The following is a 13,739-nucleotide window of genomic DNA, read 5'->3' as shown; positions in this document are numbered from 1 at the left end:
ATTGTGCTGTAATGAACATTGGGTGCATGTGTCTTTTTGAATTATGGTTTAATTATTTAATTAATATTAAATTAATATTAAATATAATATTTATATTTAATATTATATTATAAATATATTATATTTATATACCATAAATATATATTTATATATAATATATTATAAATATATTAATATTTAATATTTAAAAGAAATTTAGAATAACTTTTTAAATAAATTAAAAAATAAATTTTAAAATAATAAAAGAAAAAAAGAAAATAAATAGCATCAAAATATGTATATTATTTATAGTGAAACAGATCACCAGCCCAGGTTGGATGCATGAGACAAGTGCTCACGCCTGGTGCACTGGGAAAACCCAGAGGGATCAGGTGGAGGGGGAGGTGGGAGGGAGGATTGGGATGGGGAATACATGTAAATCCATGGCTGATTCATGTCAATGTATGACAAAACCCACTGCAATATTGTAAAGTAATTAGCCTCCAACTAATAAAAATAAATGAAAAAAATTTAAAATAAATAATATAAATATAATATTTATACTTAATATTATAATATTAAATATAATATTAAAATAAAATTAATATTAATTAATAATTTGATTATTAAAAATAATGGTTTTCTCTGGGTATATGCCCAGAGAAAATTAATTTTAAAAAACTAAATACTGAAAGGAAAAAAATAAAGAAAATATTTGTTTAACTTTATTCAAAGAAATAAGGAAACTAAGTGGGAATGAATGAATTTCTGAAAAAATAAAGTGATGAAAGTTACTTCAAAACTAATATGCACTTTTAGTATGTCAAATTCCAGGAATAATACAGATACTTGTCAAAGAGATATTCTTTTCAACCCCAGCAAAGAAGTATGCTAGATGATTTCATAATGGACTTCCACAAGTCCTCAAAAGGTGAATAATTGAAATGCTGAGACAAAGACAAAGATAAATAGCTTTGAATTTACACAAACCACAGAGGTGGAATGTGCTGTAAATAACTGAATCTGAGGCCACTTGTAATAAGGAAGAGGCTGTAGGGAGGGCTAGGCATCTGAGGCCACACCGACTAATAGCACATTCATATGCTGAGTGACATTCCCAATGTTGTAGCTGGACTGAGGGACTGAGGTGGGAGAAAGAATCAAGGGGCTGGTGGCAAAGTCCTTAATAAATAAGAAGAAATTGGGTGGTTAATAAAGGACTCTGAGGAAAAATTGGTATATTGTTTCATTGCTGGATAGTATTGGTGTCAATAAGTGAAACATTATGTCATGAAGATTGCTGGTAAAGGATTTAGCAACGTGGTGAGGGGCTAGGAGAATGTCAACATTGTGTGCAGGTGTTTGTAGAATTGGGAAGTGAGCAACTTCTCTTCAGTAGAGCTGAGAAGTCCCCTCCTTGGATAGCTAGGTTTGGTTTAGATGGAGAGGTAGATCATGTACTTTGTGAGAAGTTGATAGGTGAAACAGAAAGAAAATTTCAGAATCAAAGTTAAACTTATTGGAGAAAGCTTAGCAAGGAAAGAGAATTTTGAAGAGACAAAGCAGAAGTTGTGTATGAGTGAGTACTGGTGAAAAGAGCTCCCAATGGCTTGCAATTGGGATTCACATCACAGTTTCATTGATTGTAGGTAGTGTCAGAGACTATTGGGTCTGTGGTTCTCATTCTTTGCTCAACATTGAATTAAAGTTTGGCTAGAGGTTCTCTGACCAGCCATTTCACCAACTTCATCATTCCATTTTCAGAAATCTCCCTGCTGGTGTGAAAAATCTCTAACTCCTCATATAATTATCTAAACTTTTTATTTCATTAATTATTTTAAGTCCCCAAATTTTGACCAAATTGAATTTATCCCTGGGGTGCAAGTTTGGTTTAGCATATGAAAAATCAATATAATATATCACAGAAACAGAATGAAAGCTAAAACCACATGATCAGATCAATAGATATGGCATATACACACAGTGAAATGTTATTCAGTCATTAAAAAATTAAGGAAATGTTGCCATTTGTGACAACATGGATGTATCTGGAGACAAAGGAAGTCAAATTCATAGTAGTAGAGAATAGAATAGAATACCCTCCCAGGGTTGGGGAGGTAGGGGGAATGGGAAGATTTTGGTCAAAGGGTACAAAGTTACAGTCATGGAACATGAATAAATTCTAGAGATTGAATGTACAGTATTATAACTATAGTTCACAACATTGTATTTTATACTGGAAATTTTCTAAGAGTCAGCTTACTCTTATCACACCTAAAAAAGATAAGGAGATGTGAGGAGAAGAATATGTTCAGTTCAGTTCAGTCGCTCAATTGTGTCCAACTCTTTGTGACCCTATGGATCATAGTATGCCTGGCTTCCTTGTCCATCACCAACTCCCAGAGCTTACTCAAACTCATGTCCATCGAGTCGTTAGCTTGGTTGTATTTATCAATTCACTATGTATATGTATGTCAAGACATCAGGCTGAACACTTTAAACACATACAATTTTTATTTTAAAAGTCTTAAAATTGTTTAAGAGGTTAAAAAGAACATGGCAAGTAGCACTTTATATCATACCACTTGAATGGAAACCATTGTGTTTTTAGGAAGCATTTCTTTGATTATTGTGAAAAATACATAACATACTCAACTTTTATTTCCTCAGTTCATAAGCTAGTGCTAGGAATAAAGGAAACACTAAATAAATAATTCGTTGATTAGAATTAATGTTTAACCAACAGATACTTGTTGAATGCTTGCTCTGTACCAGACACTGTACTTTGAGTTAAGGATAATTAGTTCAACCTCCCACATTACTACTTTTACCCACCCACCAAAGTTTCTGAAATTGCATTTCCAACTTTCAGTGACCAGTTAATTCCTTTTCCCCTTCATGTCTCAAGTTTAAATGTCATTTCCCCAGTAAAGCTTTTTTTGAGCCTCACAAATAAATGCATTTGCCAAATGATGTTATGTAAAGTAGAGACAGAGCAAAAAGATACAACCTGGAACTTTTGGTAGTGAGGTAGGGTGTACATAGAACTTTGAGGTCAAATATACCTGATACTTGTGAGGCCAAGATACTGGAGAGGACAAAGTAAAACAAAAACTATAGGGCAGTGAGCCTGAAATCCTATGTATAATTTCTCATTATGGAATTTGACTACTTAAAAGCTGAACATGGGTTGGTGAGATATCAAACACCAAGTGGAAATCAGCTTATGAGAGCTTGAAGATCTTAGCAGAGATTTGGGCATTTTGCAGCATTGGTTTGATAGAGTTTGGTAGATAGGCTGTTTAAGGTAGAGGGGACCCATCAGTTCAGTTCAGTCGCTCAGTTGTGTCTGACTCCTTGCGACCCCATGAATCGCAGCGAGCCAGGCCTCCCTGTCCATCACCAACTCCCAGAGTTGACTCAAACCCATGTCCATTGAGTCAGTGATGCCATCCAACCATCTCATCCTCTGTCGTCCCCTTCTCCTCCTGCCCCCAATCCCTACCCGCATCAAGGTCTTTTCCAATGAGTCAGCTCTTCACATGAGGTGGCCAAAGTGTTTGGAGTTTCAGCTTCAGCATCAGTCCTTCCAATGAACACCCAGGACTTATCTCCTTCAGGATGGACTTGTTGGATCTCCTTGCAGTCCAAGGGACTCTCAAGGGTCTTCTCCAACACCACAGTTTAAAAGCATCAATTTTTCGGCGCTCAGCTTTCTTTACAGTCTAACTCTCACATCCATACATGACCACTGGAAAAACCATAACCTTGACCAGACGGACCTTTGTTGGCAAAGTAATGTCTCTGCTTTTTAATATGCTATCTAGGTGGGTCATAACTTTCCTTCCAAGGAGTAAGCGTCTTTTAATTTCATGGCCGCAATCACCATCTGCAGCGATTTTGGAGCCCAAAGAATTAAAGTCTGTCACTGTTTCCCCTGTCTCCCCATCTATTTCCCATGAAGTGATGGGACCAGATGCCATGATCTTAGTTTTCTGAGTGTTAAGCTTTAAGCCAACTTTTTCACCCTCCTCTTTCAATTTCATCAAGAGGCTTTTTAGTTCCTCTTCACTTTCTGCCATAAGGGTGGTGTCATCTGCATATCTGAGGTTATTGATAATACTCTTGGCAATCTTGATTCCAGCTTGTGCTTCTTCCAGTCAAGTGTTTCTCATGATGTACTCTGCATATATGTTAAATAAGCAGGGTGACAATATACAGCCTTGATGTACTCCTTTTCCTATTGGGAACCAGTCTGTTGTTCCCCATAGCACCGTATAATTTTGAAAGTCCTGAAATACTACACCTTAGGAGTAATTGCTACATCCTAGGAACAAGGTCAAACCAGAGTTAGATCATCCCCAGCAAAGCACATTACCCAGCCTAAATTGGAAACACCACCAGTTTCTATTAGGATGCACCTTTAGGAATTATACTGTACATGGAGACATCAGTCCTTTATTTATTTGAATGACCCATTTGGGCATTATTTCCTCATTTCTTGAAAGGGATCAAGCTAGTGCTTTATTTTCCTGCTAAAATAAAATTGATTATATTATGGAAGAAGATTAGCTCATCTAGAACCTCTAAAGTGTTTTTTTTTTTTCTTTTTAAAAAAATGTATCTAACTGCCATATGACCCAGCAATCCCACTCCTGGGCATACACACTGAGGAAACCAGATCTGAAAGAGACACGTGCACCCCAATGTTCATCGTGGCACTATTTATAATTGCCAGGACAAGGAAGCAACCTAGATGCCCATCAGCAGACAAATGGATAAGGAACCTATGGTACATATACACAATGGAATATTACTCAGCCATTAAAAAGAATTCATTTGAATCAGTTCTAATGAGATGGATGAAACTGGAGCCCATTATATAGAGTGAAGTAAGCCAGAAAGAAAAACACCAATACAGTATACTAATGCATATATATGGAATTTTAAAAGATGATAATGATAACCCTATATGCAAAACAGAAAAAGAGACAAAGATGTACAGAACAGACTTCTGGACTCTGTGGGAGAAGACGAGAGTGGGATGTTCTGAGAAAATAGCATTGAAACAAGTATACTATCAAGTGTGAAACAGATCACCAGACCAGGTTGGATGCATGAGACAAGTGCTCAGGGCTGGTGCACTGGGAAGACCCAGAGAGATCAGATGGGGAGGGAGGTGGGAGGGAGGATCAGGATGGGGAACACATGTGGGTCCATGGCTGATTCATGTGAGTTTGTAGCAAGGACCACTACAATATTGTGGAGTAATTAGCCTCCAGCTAATAAAAATAAATTAAAAAAATAAAAAGAAAAGAAAAATAAAAGAAAAAAATAAAAAATAAAGGGCTGGTTAGGAAAAAAAATAAAAAAACTTATCTATTTTTAATTGAAGGATAATTGCTTTACAATATTGTGTTGGTTTCTGCAAAACCTCAGCATGAATCAGCCATAGGTATACCTATGTTCTCTCCCTTTTGAACCTACCCCCCATCTCCCTCCCCATCCTAACCCTCTAGGTTGTTACAGAGCCTCAGTTTGAGCTCTCTGAGACATATATAGCAAACTCCCATTGGCTATCTATTTTTACATATGGCAATGTATACATTTACATGTTACTCTCACCATACATGCCACCCTCTCCTTCCTCCCTCCTCCACCATGCCCATAAATCTGTTATTTATGTCTGTGTCTCCATTATTGCCCTGCCAGTAGGTTCATCAGTACCATCTTATCAGTACTGTCTTTGTAGATAAGTCATAGAGGATCTTCTGTGATTTATGTCATAGACTGTTCTGCCTATGTTTTTCTTTAAGAGTTTTATAATTTCTGGTCTTAAATTTAGATCTTTAATCCATTTAGTGTTTATCTTTGTGTATGGTGTTAAGTAGAAATGGAGTTCTTCTGAGAAGAACTGCAGTTCCTTAGAAGAAATGGAGTAGCCATCATACTCAACAAAAGAGTCCGAAATGCAGTACTTGGATGCAATCTCAAAAATGACAGAATGATCTCTGTTCACTTCCAAGACAAACAATTCAACATCATGGTAATCCAAGTCTATGCCCCATCCAGTAATGCTGAAGAAGCTGAAGTTGAATGGTTCTATGAAGACCTATAATACCTTCTAGAACTAACACCCCAAAAAGATGTCCTTGTCATTATAGGGGACTGGAATGCAAAAGTAGGAAGTCAAGAAACACCTGGAGTAACAGGCAAATTTGGCCTTGGAGTACGGAATGAAGTAGGGCAAAGGCTAATAGGGTTTTGCCAAGAGAACAGATGGGTCATAGCAAACACCCACTTCCAACATCACAGGATATGACTCCACACATAGACATTACCAGATGGTCAATACCAAAATCAGATTGATTACATTCTTTGCAGCCAAAGTTGGGGAAGCTGTATACAGTCAGCAAAAACAAGACGGGGAGCTGACTGTGGCTCAGATCATGAACTCCTTATTGCCAAATTCAGACTTAAATTGAAGAAAGTTGGGAAAACCAGTAGACCATTCAGTATGACCTACATCAAATCCCTTACAGTTATACAGTAGAAATGAGACATAGATTTAAGGGGCTAGATCTGATAGTCTGATGAACTATGAATGGAGGTTCATGACATTGTACAGGAGACAGGGATCAAGACCATCCTCAAGAAAAAGAAATGCAAAAAAGCAAAATGGCTGTCTGAGGAGGCCTTACAAATAGCTGTGAAAAGAAGAAAACTAAAATGCAAAGGAGAAAAGAAAAGATACACCCATTTGAATCACCTATTTGAATGCAGAGTTCCAAAGAATAACAAGGAGAGATAGTAAAGCCTTCCTCGGTAATCAGTGCAAAGAAATAGAGGAAAACAATAGAATGGGAAAGACTAGAGATCTCTTCAAGAAAATTAGAGATACCAAGGGAATATTTCATGCAAAGATGGGCTCAATAAAGGACAGAAATGGTATGGACAAAACAGAAGCAGAAGATATTAAGAAGAAGTGACAAGAATACACAGAAGAACTGTACAAAAAAGATCTTCATGACCCAGATAATCATGATGGTGTGATCACTCACCTAGAGCCAGACATCCTGAAATACAAAGTCAAGTGGGCCTTAGGAAGCATCACTACAAACAAAGCTAGTGGAGGTGATGGAATTCCAGTTCAGCTATTTCAAATCATAAAAGATGATGCTGTGAAAGTGCTGCACTCAATATGCCAGCAAATTTGGAGAACTCTGCAGTGGCCAAGGGACCAGAAAAGATCAGTTTTCATTCCAACCCCTAAGAAAGGAAATGCCAAAGAATGTTCAAACTACCGCACAATTGCACTCAGCTCACACACTAGTAAAGTAATGCTCAAAATTCTCTAAGACAGGCTTCAACAGTACATGAACCATGAACTTCCAGATGTTCAAGCTGGTTTTAGAAAAGGCAGAGGAACCAGAGATCAAATTGCCATCTGTTGGATCATCAAAAAAGCAAGAGTTCCAGAAAAACATCTATTTCTGCCTTATTGACTATGCCAAAGCCTTTGACTGTGTGGATCACAACAAACTCTGGAAAATTCTTCAAGAGATGGGAATACCATACCACCTTGAGAAATGGCTCCTGAGAAATCTGTGTGCAGGTCAGGAAGCAACAATTAGAACTGGACATTGACCAACAGACTGGTTCCAAATCGGGAAAGAAGTATGCCAAGGCTGTATATCATCACCCTGCTTGTTTAACTTATATGCAGAGTACATCATGAGAAACACTGGACTAGATGAAGCACAAGCTGGAATCAAGATTGCCGGGAGAAATATCAATAACCTCAGTTACGCAGATGACATCACACTTATGGCAGAAAGTGAAGAACTAAAGAGCATCTTGATGAAAGTGAAAGATCAGAGTGAAAAAGTTGGCTTATATCTCAACACAGAAAACTAAGGTCATAGCATCTGGTCCCATCATTTCATGGCAAATAGATGGGGAAACAGTGGAAACAGTGAGATAGTTTATTTTTAGGGGCTCCAAAATCACTGCAGATGGTGACTGCAGCCACAAAATTGAAATACGCCTGCTCCTTGGAAGAAAAGTTATGACGAACATAGACAGTATATTAAAAAGCAGAGACATTACTTTGCCAACAAAGGTCCATCTAGTCAAAGCTATGGTTTTTCCAATGGTCATGTATGGATGTGAGAGTTGGACTATAAAGAAAACTGTGCACTGAAGAGCTGATGCTTTTGAACTGTGGTGTTGGAGAAGACTCTTGAGAGTCTCTTGGACTGCAAGGAGATCCAACCAGTCCATCCTAAAGGAAATCAGTCCTGAATATTCATTGGAAGGACTGATGCTGAAGCTGAAGCTCCAATACTTTGGTCACCTGATGCAAAGAACTGACTCATTAGAAAAGACCCTGATGCTGGGAAAGATTGAAGGTGGGAAAAGACGGTTGGATGGCATCACCAACTTGATGGACATGAGTTTGAGTAAACTCTGGAAGTTGGTGATGGACAGGGAAGCATGGCGAGTTGCAGTCCATGGGGTCACAAAGAGTTGGACACGACTGAGCAACTGAATTGAACTGACCTAGAATTCTAACTCAAATAGAAATCTCTCTCAAAAATGAGGGTATCATAAAGATCATTTTATGATTTAAAAAATCTACTAAAATTCATCACCAGTAAACTTGTCTTGAAAGAGAAAAAAATGGGTTTTTAAAAGCAGTAGTAAAACCAATATAAGGTTTAAAGAAAGGAGTGAAGAACACCAGAAAGAATAAATATATAGGAACCTAGAGGAGGTACCCTAGGTGAGGGAATATCTTTGTAGGTAGATGATGATACTGTCTTACTACTTCTATGGCCTCAGATTAAAACAGAAAAAAGAAAGAATACCCTCTTGTAGAACCTAAAATAGCAACTTTGTTGAAGCGTAATTTACATATGCACAATTTAGGTATACAGGTTGATAACTTTTGGCAAATGTATACACTTTTGTAACCACCAACCCAGTCACAGTATACAATGATTTCCTCACCCCTAAGGAATTATCTCTTGCCCCTTTGCTTCCAGTCTTCTCCAACACTCCACTATAGATAACAGTTTTATGGAATCTCAGAAATGTCAGTAATTTTGTAAGTTCTAACCCACTTCAGATGAACATCTTCCTGAAATTTATATAGACTAAATATCTTTAAATATCAGAACAATTCAGAGTCTTTTACAATTTGCCCAAGTCCAAATCCTGCCTTTTATTAATATGTAACAATCTACAACCCATAATAAGTAGGAATCTACCCCCAAAAAATCAGGCAGAGGATTTTTTTTATTGTTCCCACAGGGGTGTCCTTGATTCTTAGTTTTGTGCACACAGTTTAGGAAAGACACTTTACCATTCCTGATATAATTTCCCCCACTTTTGGAGAGGCATCACTAGCATAACACTCCTGACATCTATGCCTTTGCTGCTACTTCCTCTAGGAATAAGTTAGCTGATGGTAAATTTTGAAGAGAAAACTAGATGTGCGATTGTATTCATTTGTGAGGGCAGTGGTACCAAAATACCATAAATGAGCTATCTTAAGCAACAGAATTAAGATTTAATTCTGCACAAAATTAAGACTCATTGGAAAAGACAAGGATGTTGGGAAAGATTGAAGGCAGGAGAAAGGGACAACAGAGGATGAGATGGCTGGATGGCAATACCAACTCGATGGACATGAGCTTGAGCTAGCTCCAGGAGTTGGTGATGGACAAGGAGACCTGGCGTTGCAGTCCATAGGGTCACAAAGAATCGGACACTACTGAGCAGCTGAACTGACTAAGCAACAGAAACATATTGTTTCACAATTCTGGAAGCTAGAAGTCCAAGATGACTATGTCAGCAGAGTTTATTTCTTCCAAGTGCTGGGGGATCTGCTCTTTGCTTCATGCTTAGCTTCTGGTGGTTTGCTGGCAATCTCTGAAGTTTCTTAACTTGTAGAAGCATACACATATTTCTGCCTTTATCTCGACGTGATGTTCTGTCTGTTGTCTGTGTCCAAATTGTTCTTTTAAAAAGAAGGATACCAATCATATTGGATTAGAAGCCCAGCCTGCTCCAATATGACTTCATCTTAATTATATCTGAAAGAACCCTGTTCCCAGTCAAGATTATATTCTGAGGTACTTGTGGCTAGAATTCAACATATGAATTTTGGAGGGACACAATTCAACTCATAACCATCTTAGCCCTCCATCTTCACCCTTTCGCTTGCGACGGAGCCTGGCTTCAGTGTTCTTGGCTGCTCTTGATCACACCATAAGGTGATGGGTAAAGGCCTAAACTCATTGGGGAGATCTGTTTCCATTACTGCCAGTGACAGAGAAGGAAAGAGGGTCAAATTCTGGGAATCAGGACCCAAAAATATATCTGTTCACACATATGTACCCCATTCCCTAGTATAACTCTTTCATCCATATAGGTACTATTTTGCTCTCCCATATATCTTCTATTTTTGTCATTTCCTTAGCTGATTTAGAATTTAGGAGAAGAAGATGAGAATCAATGTATATCCTCTCCAATAAAGACTGGAGCAGTGCCACACCACACTTCCTACATCTGGATGACTGCAGGGTTTGAATTCCCTTAGAGTGGAAAAATGAAGGAAGCAATCTCTGCATGGATTTATCATAATCTATCAGGGAGTGTTTAAGGGTCTACCCAAAGAGACTTAGATAGGAAGAGGTCAATGTGTGATGCGTAGAAGGAAAGAAATGGAGGGGGAGCTGACCATTTGATGGGTATGCAGTGAGGATCACCCCAAATTTGTTGGAGTACTAAACTTCAGAAAGATTTGTCATTTATTGAGGAAGGAACAGAGGAGAAGAAACAGTTTTGGGAAGAAGTCAGTGAGGGAACACTGAGTTTGAGAGTCTTGAGTCTTGGAGAATAGGCCAGGGAAGAAGTTCATTGATCCTCCAAGGAAGGTTGTATTTGGAGATAGGGATACTGTCACACAGAATTTGTATGAAATTATTAATATGCTATAAATAAAATATATTAGCTAAAGTATTAATCATAAGTCATCATGAAAGGAGTATAGGAGGAAGGGAATTGGTTCAGAAGCAGCTGCCATAACCAAACTAGATCATAAGCACTTTTGAAAAAGGCAATGGAAGTAGTGACAATGAACAACTCCTTAAGTAATAGTACAAAATAGGTGGCAGATATTCTTTGCCTAAACCATGATTTCATATCTCCTAGGCCACCTCATGAGAAGAGTTGACTCATTGGAAAAGACCCTGATGCAGGGAGGGATTGGGGGCAGGAGGAGAAGGGGATGACAAAGGATGAGATGGCTGGATGGCATCACCGACTGGATGGGCATGAGTTTGAGTAAACTCCAGGAGTTTGTGATGGACAGGCAGGCCTGGAATGCTGCGATTCATGGGGTTACAAAGAGTCAGACACGACTGAGCGACTGAACTGAACTGAACTGAACTGAACTGATCTATCAACTGTTGTTAAAAGAAAGTCCCAACAACCCAGTCTCCCACTCCATAGATATGTCAGTGCCCAAAATCTTACTCTAGTAGCCATCTGCTAAGACTAGCTGTGAGAGGAGTCAGCTGAAATTTATACAGAGTTTCTTCTGTGCTATCTGGGTTAGATTTCTTAATTGTCAAACAGAGGATTCATGATCTTTGCTCTGGCTCAAGTAAAGTAAAAATAAACAAAAGCTTTTCTGAGACACTAACATCAATGTTTCCAAAAGTTGCATTATTCCTTTACCAAGGCAGAGCAGTACCTTTAAGGGTGTACCCTGAACTGCTCACTTGTCAACATTATTGCCTATTACATGCTGTTGATGAGAAGTTTCTTTCCTGAATGTTATTTTACAAGATGGTATACAATTAAATTTGATTGTTGAGGCCTCTCTCCATTTAAATAGGATTCTGTAATTGGCAAGTGGGATTTTAAATAGAAATTATTTTTCAAAGGTGCTCTCAACTTGAAGAATCCATATTTAGTTTTAACCAAGCAGATACCCATTTTAGTGATACACTTAACTTTATACATGGAAACATTGGTCTTTTATATTTACAGAAGCTTATCACTATAAAAGCAATGAAGTTAGTGATGTATGTATGTGTATGTATGTTAGTCACTCAGTCATGAGAAATATCAATCAAAATATCCAGCAAAAAATCCCCCAAATGAATAGTTTGTTATCTATAGATTTATATCTGATTTAATTCAGAAAAAAACAGTGTATTCTAGCTACTAGTTTTCTCATAGCCTCTTTCACCTCCTTGTTCCTCAGACTGTAGATGAGTGGGTTCAACATGGGGACCACCACTGTGTAGATTACAGATGCCACTTTGACCTGATCAGCTGAGTAGCTCGACTTGGGCATCACATAAACAAATGAAACTGTCCCATAAAACAAAGCGACTGCAGTGAGGTGGGAGGTGCAGGTCGAAAAGGCCTTCTTCCTCCCCTCAGTGGAGCGCATCTTCAGGATTGAGTGGAGGATGTAGCTGTAGGACACAATTATGGTAAACAGTGTGCTTATGAGGACTGATGCTGAGGAGATGGCTGGGGATATCTCAGCAATATAAACATGGCCACAAGAAAGCTTCAAGAGTGGGAAGAGGTCACAGAAAAAATGATTGATTTTATTTGGTCCACAGAAGGAGAGATTCATCAAACAGCCGGTAAATGATGAAGCATTCATGCAACCACCCAAGTAGGAGGCCCCCAGCAGGAGGAAGCATACCACTGGGGACATCTGGGTGGAGTAGAGCAGGGGAGAACAAATGGCCACATACCGATCATAGGCCATGGTGGCCAACAAGAAGCACTCTGTGGTCCCAAAGGCAACATCAGAGGCAAGCTGGACTATACAACCAGCGATTGGGATGGCAGTTCTCTCTTTTAAGAAACTCATCAGCATGATTGGTGTAACTGACGTGGAATACCCAATGTCCACAAAGGCCAAATGGCTAAGGAAAAGGTACATAGGCGTGTGAAGCTGTGGGCTACTTCGGATTAAGATGATTATGCTGATGTTTCCCACTATGGTAACTACGTAAACTCCTAGAAAAATCACATAGAAGATGGCACATAGTGTCACGTTATCCGTTAATCCCAAAATAATGAACTCTGTCACTGTTGTACGATTTGCAGCATCCATCTATTCATTTAACGGTTCCTATTGAAATCAGAACCAGAGGAGATTAAATTGACTGGAATGACCCCACATTTTATATACATACCTAAGCATAACCTAAATATAATCTTATATTTCAAATGGTAAATTTGCCTTATTTACAGAATACTTTGAGTACATAAGCTTTCTTTTCAGTTTCCATGAAAATATTAAAATTGAAGCCTGTTAACTTAGGAGTCAGCTATTTTATTCCTATGTGTATACCAAGGAATAAGTCTTACCTGTGTGCAAGGGAGATATGCAAAGCAATGTTTATAGCAATATTGATTGCAATAACATGAACTGTAAATAACATGAATGATCATAGAAAGAACAACTCTTGATATTCCAGCCCCATCCCATATATGCCTCTAGTCAGTAATCTCTGTCTTAGTAAATGCTATCTCCATTTATCCAACTGATCAGGCCAAAAAATGTGATGTTAACTTTGACATCTCTTTCTTCCTTGATCTTTTTCCTGGAATAAAAAAAAATATTTGATAGCAAGAGCTAAAAGGTGTCCATGTTCAAGATGAAAAATGGAAGTAGAACTTTTACTGTTGTGAGCAAAACCTCCTGGATGTTTTGCAAA

General features: G+C 38.2%; 1 protein-coding gene across 1 annotated transcript; it reads right to left on the bottom strand.

Annotated features, from left to right (window-relative positions):
• Positions 1-10,391: 10,391 nt before the first annotated feature.
• LOC136175932 (olfactory receptor 5P4-like) lies at positions 10,392-13,132 on the bottom strand. The gene is made up of 2 exons (XM_065946118.1): positions 12,221-13,132; positions 10,392-10,580 (listed from the first exon to the last, which is right to left on the bottom strand). The coding sequence occupies exons 1-2, from the start codon at positions 13,130-13,132 to the stop codon at positions 10,392-10,394; spliced, it is 1,101 nt and encodes a 366-aa protein (XP_065802190.1).
• Between the last annotated feature and the right edge of the window lie 607 nt (positions 13,133-13,739).

Source organism: Muntiacus reevesi, chromosome 9 (assembly GCF_963930625.1).
Source record: "Muntiacus reevesi chromosome 9, mMunRee1.1, whole genome shotgun sequence".
In the NCBI taxonomy this organism is placed as follows: Eukaryota; Metazoa; Chordata; class Mammalia; order Artiodactyla; family Cervidae; genus Muntiacus; species Muntiacus reevesi.
The sequence above is the reverse complement of the archived record's forward strand: the minus strand, read 5'-3'. Positions and strand labels throughout refer to the sequence as shown.

Excerpts from the sequence above, each read along its gene's own strand:
- LOC136175932 (XM_065946118.1), bottom strand. The coding sequence starts at position 13,132 with ATGGATGCTGCAAATCGTACAACAGTGACAGAGTTCATTATTTTGGGA. Across the intron at positions 10,581-12,220 it reads AAGAGGCTATGAGAAAACTA|GGAATTCAAACCCTGCAGTC; the intron begins GTAGCTAGAATA and ends TTCCACTCTAAG.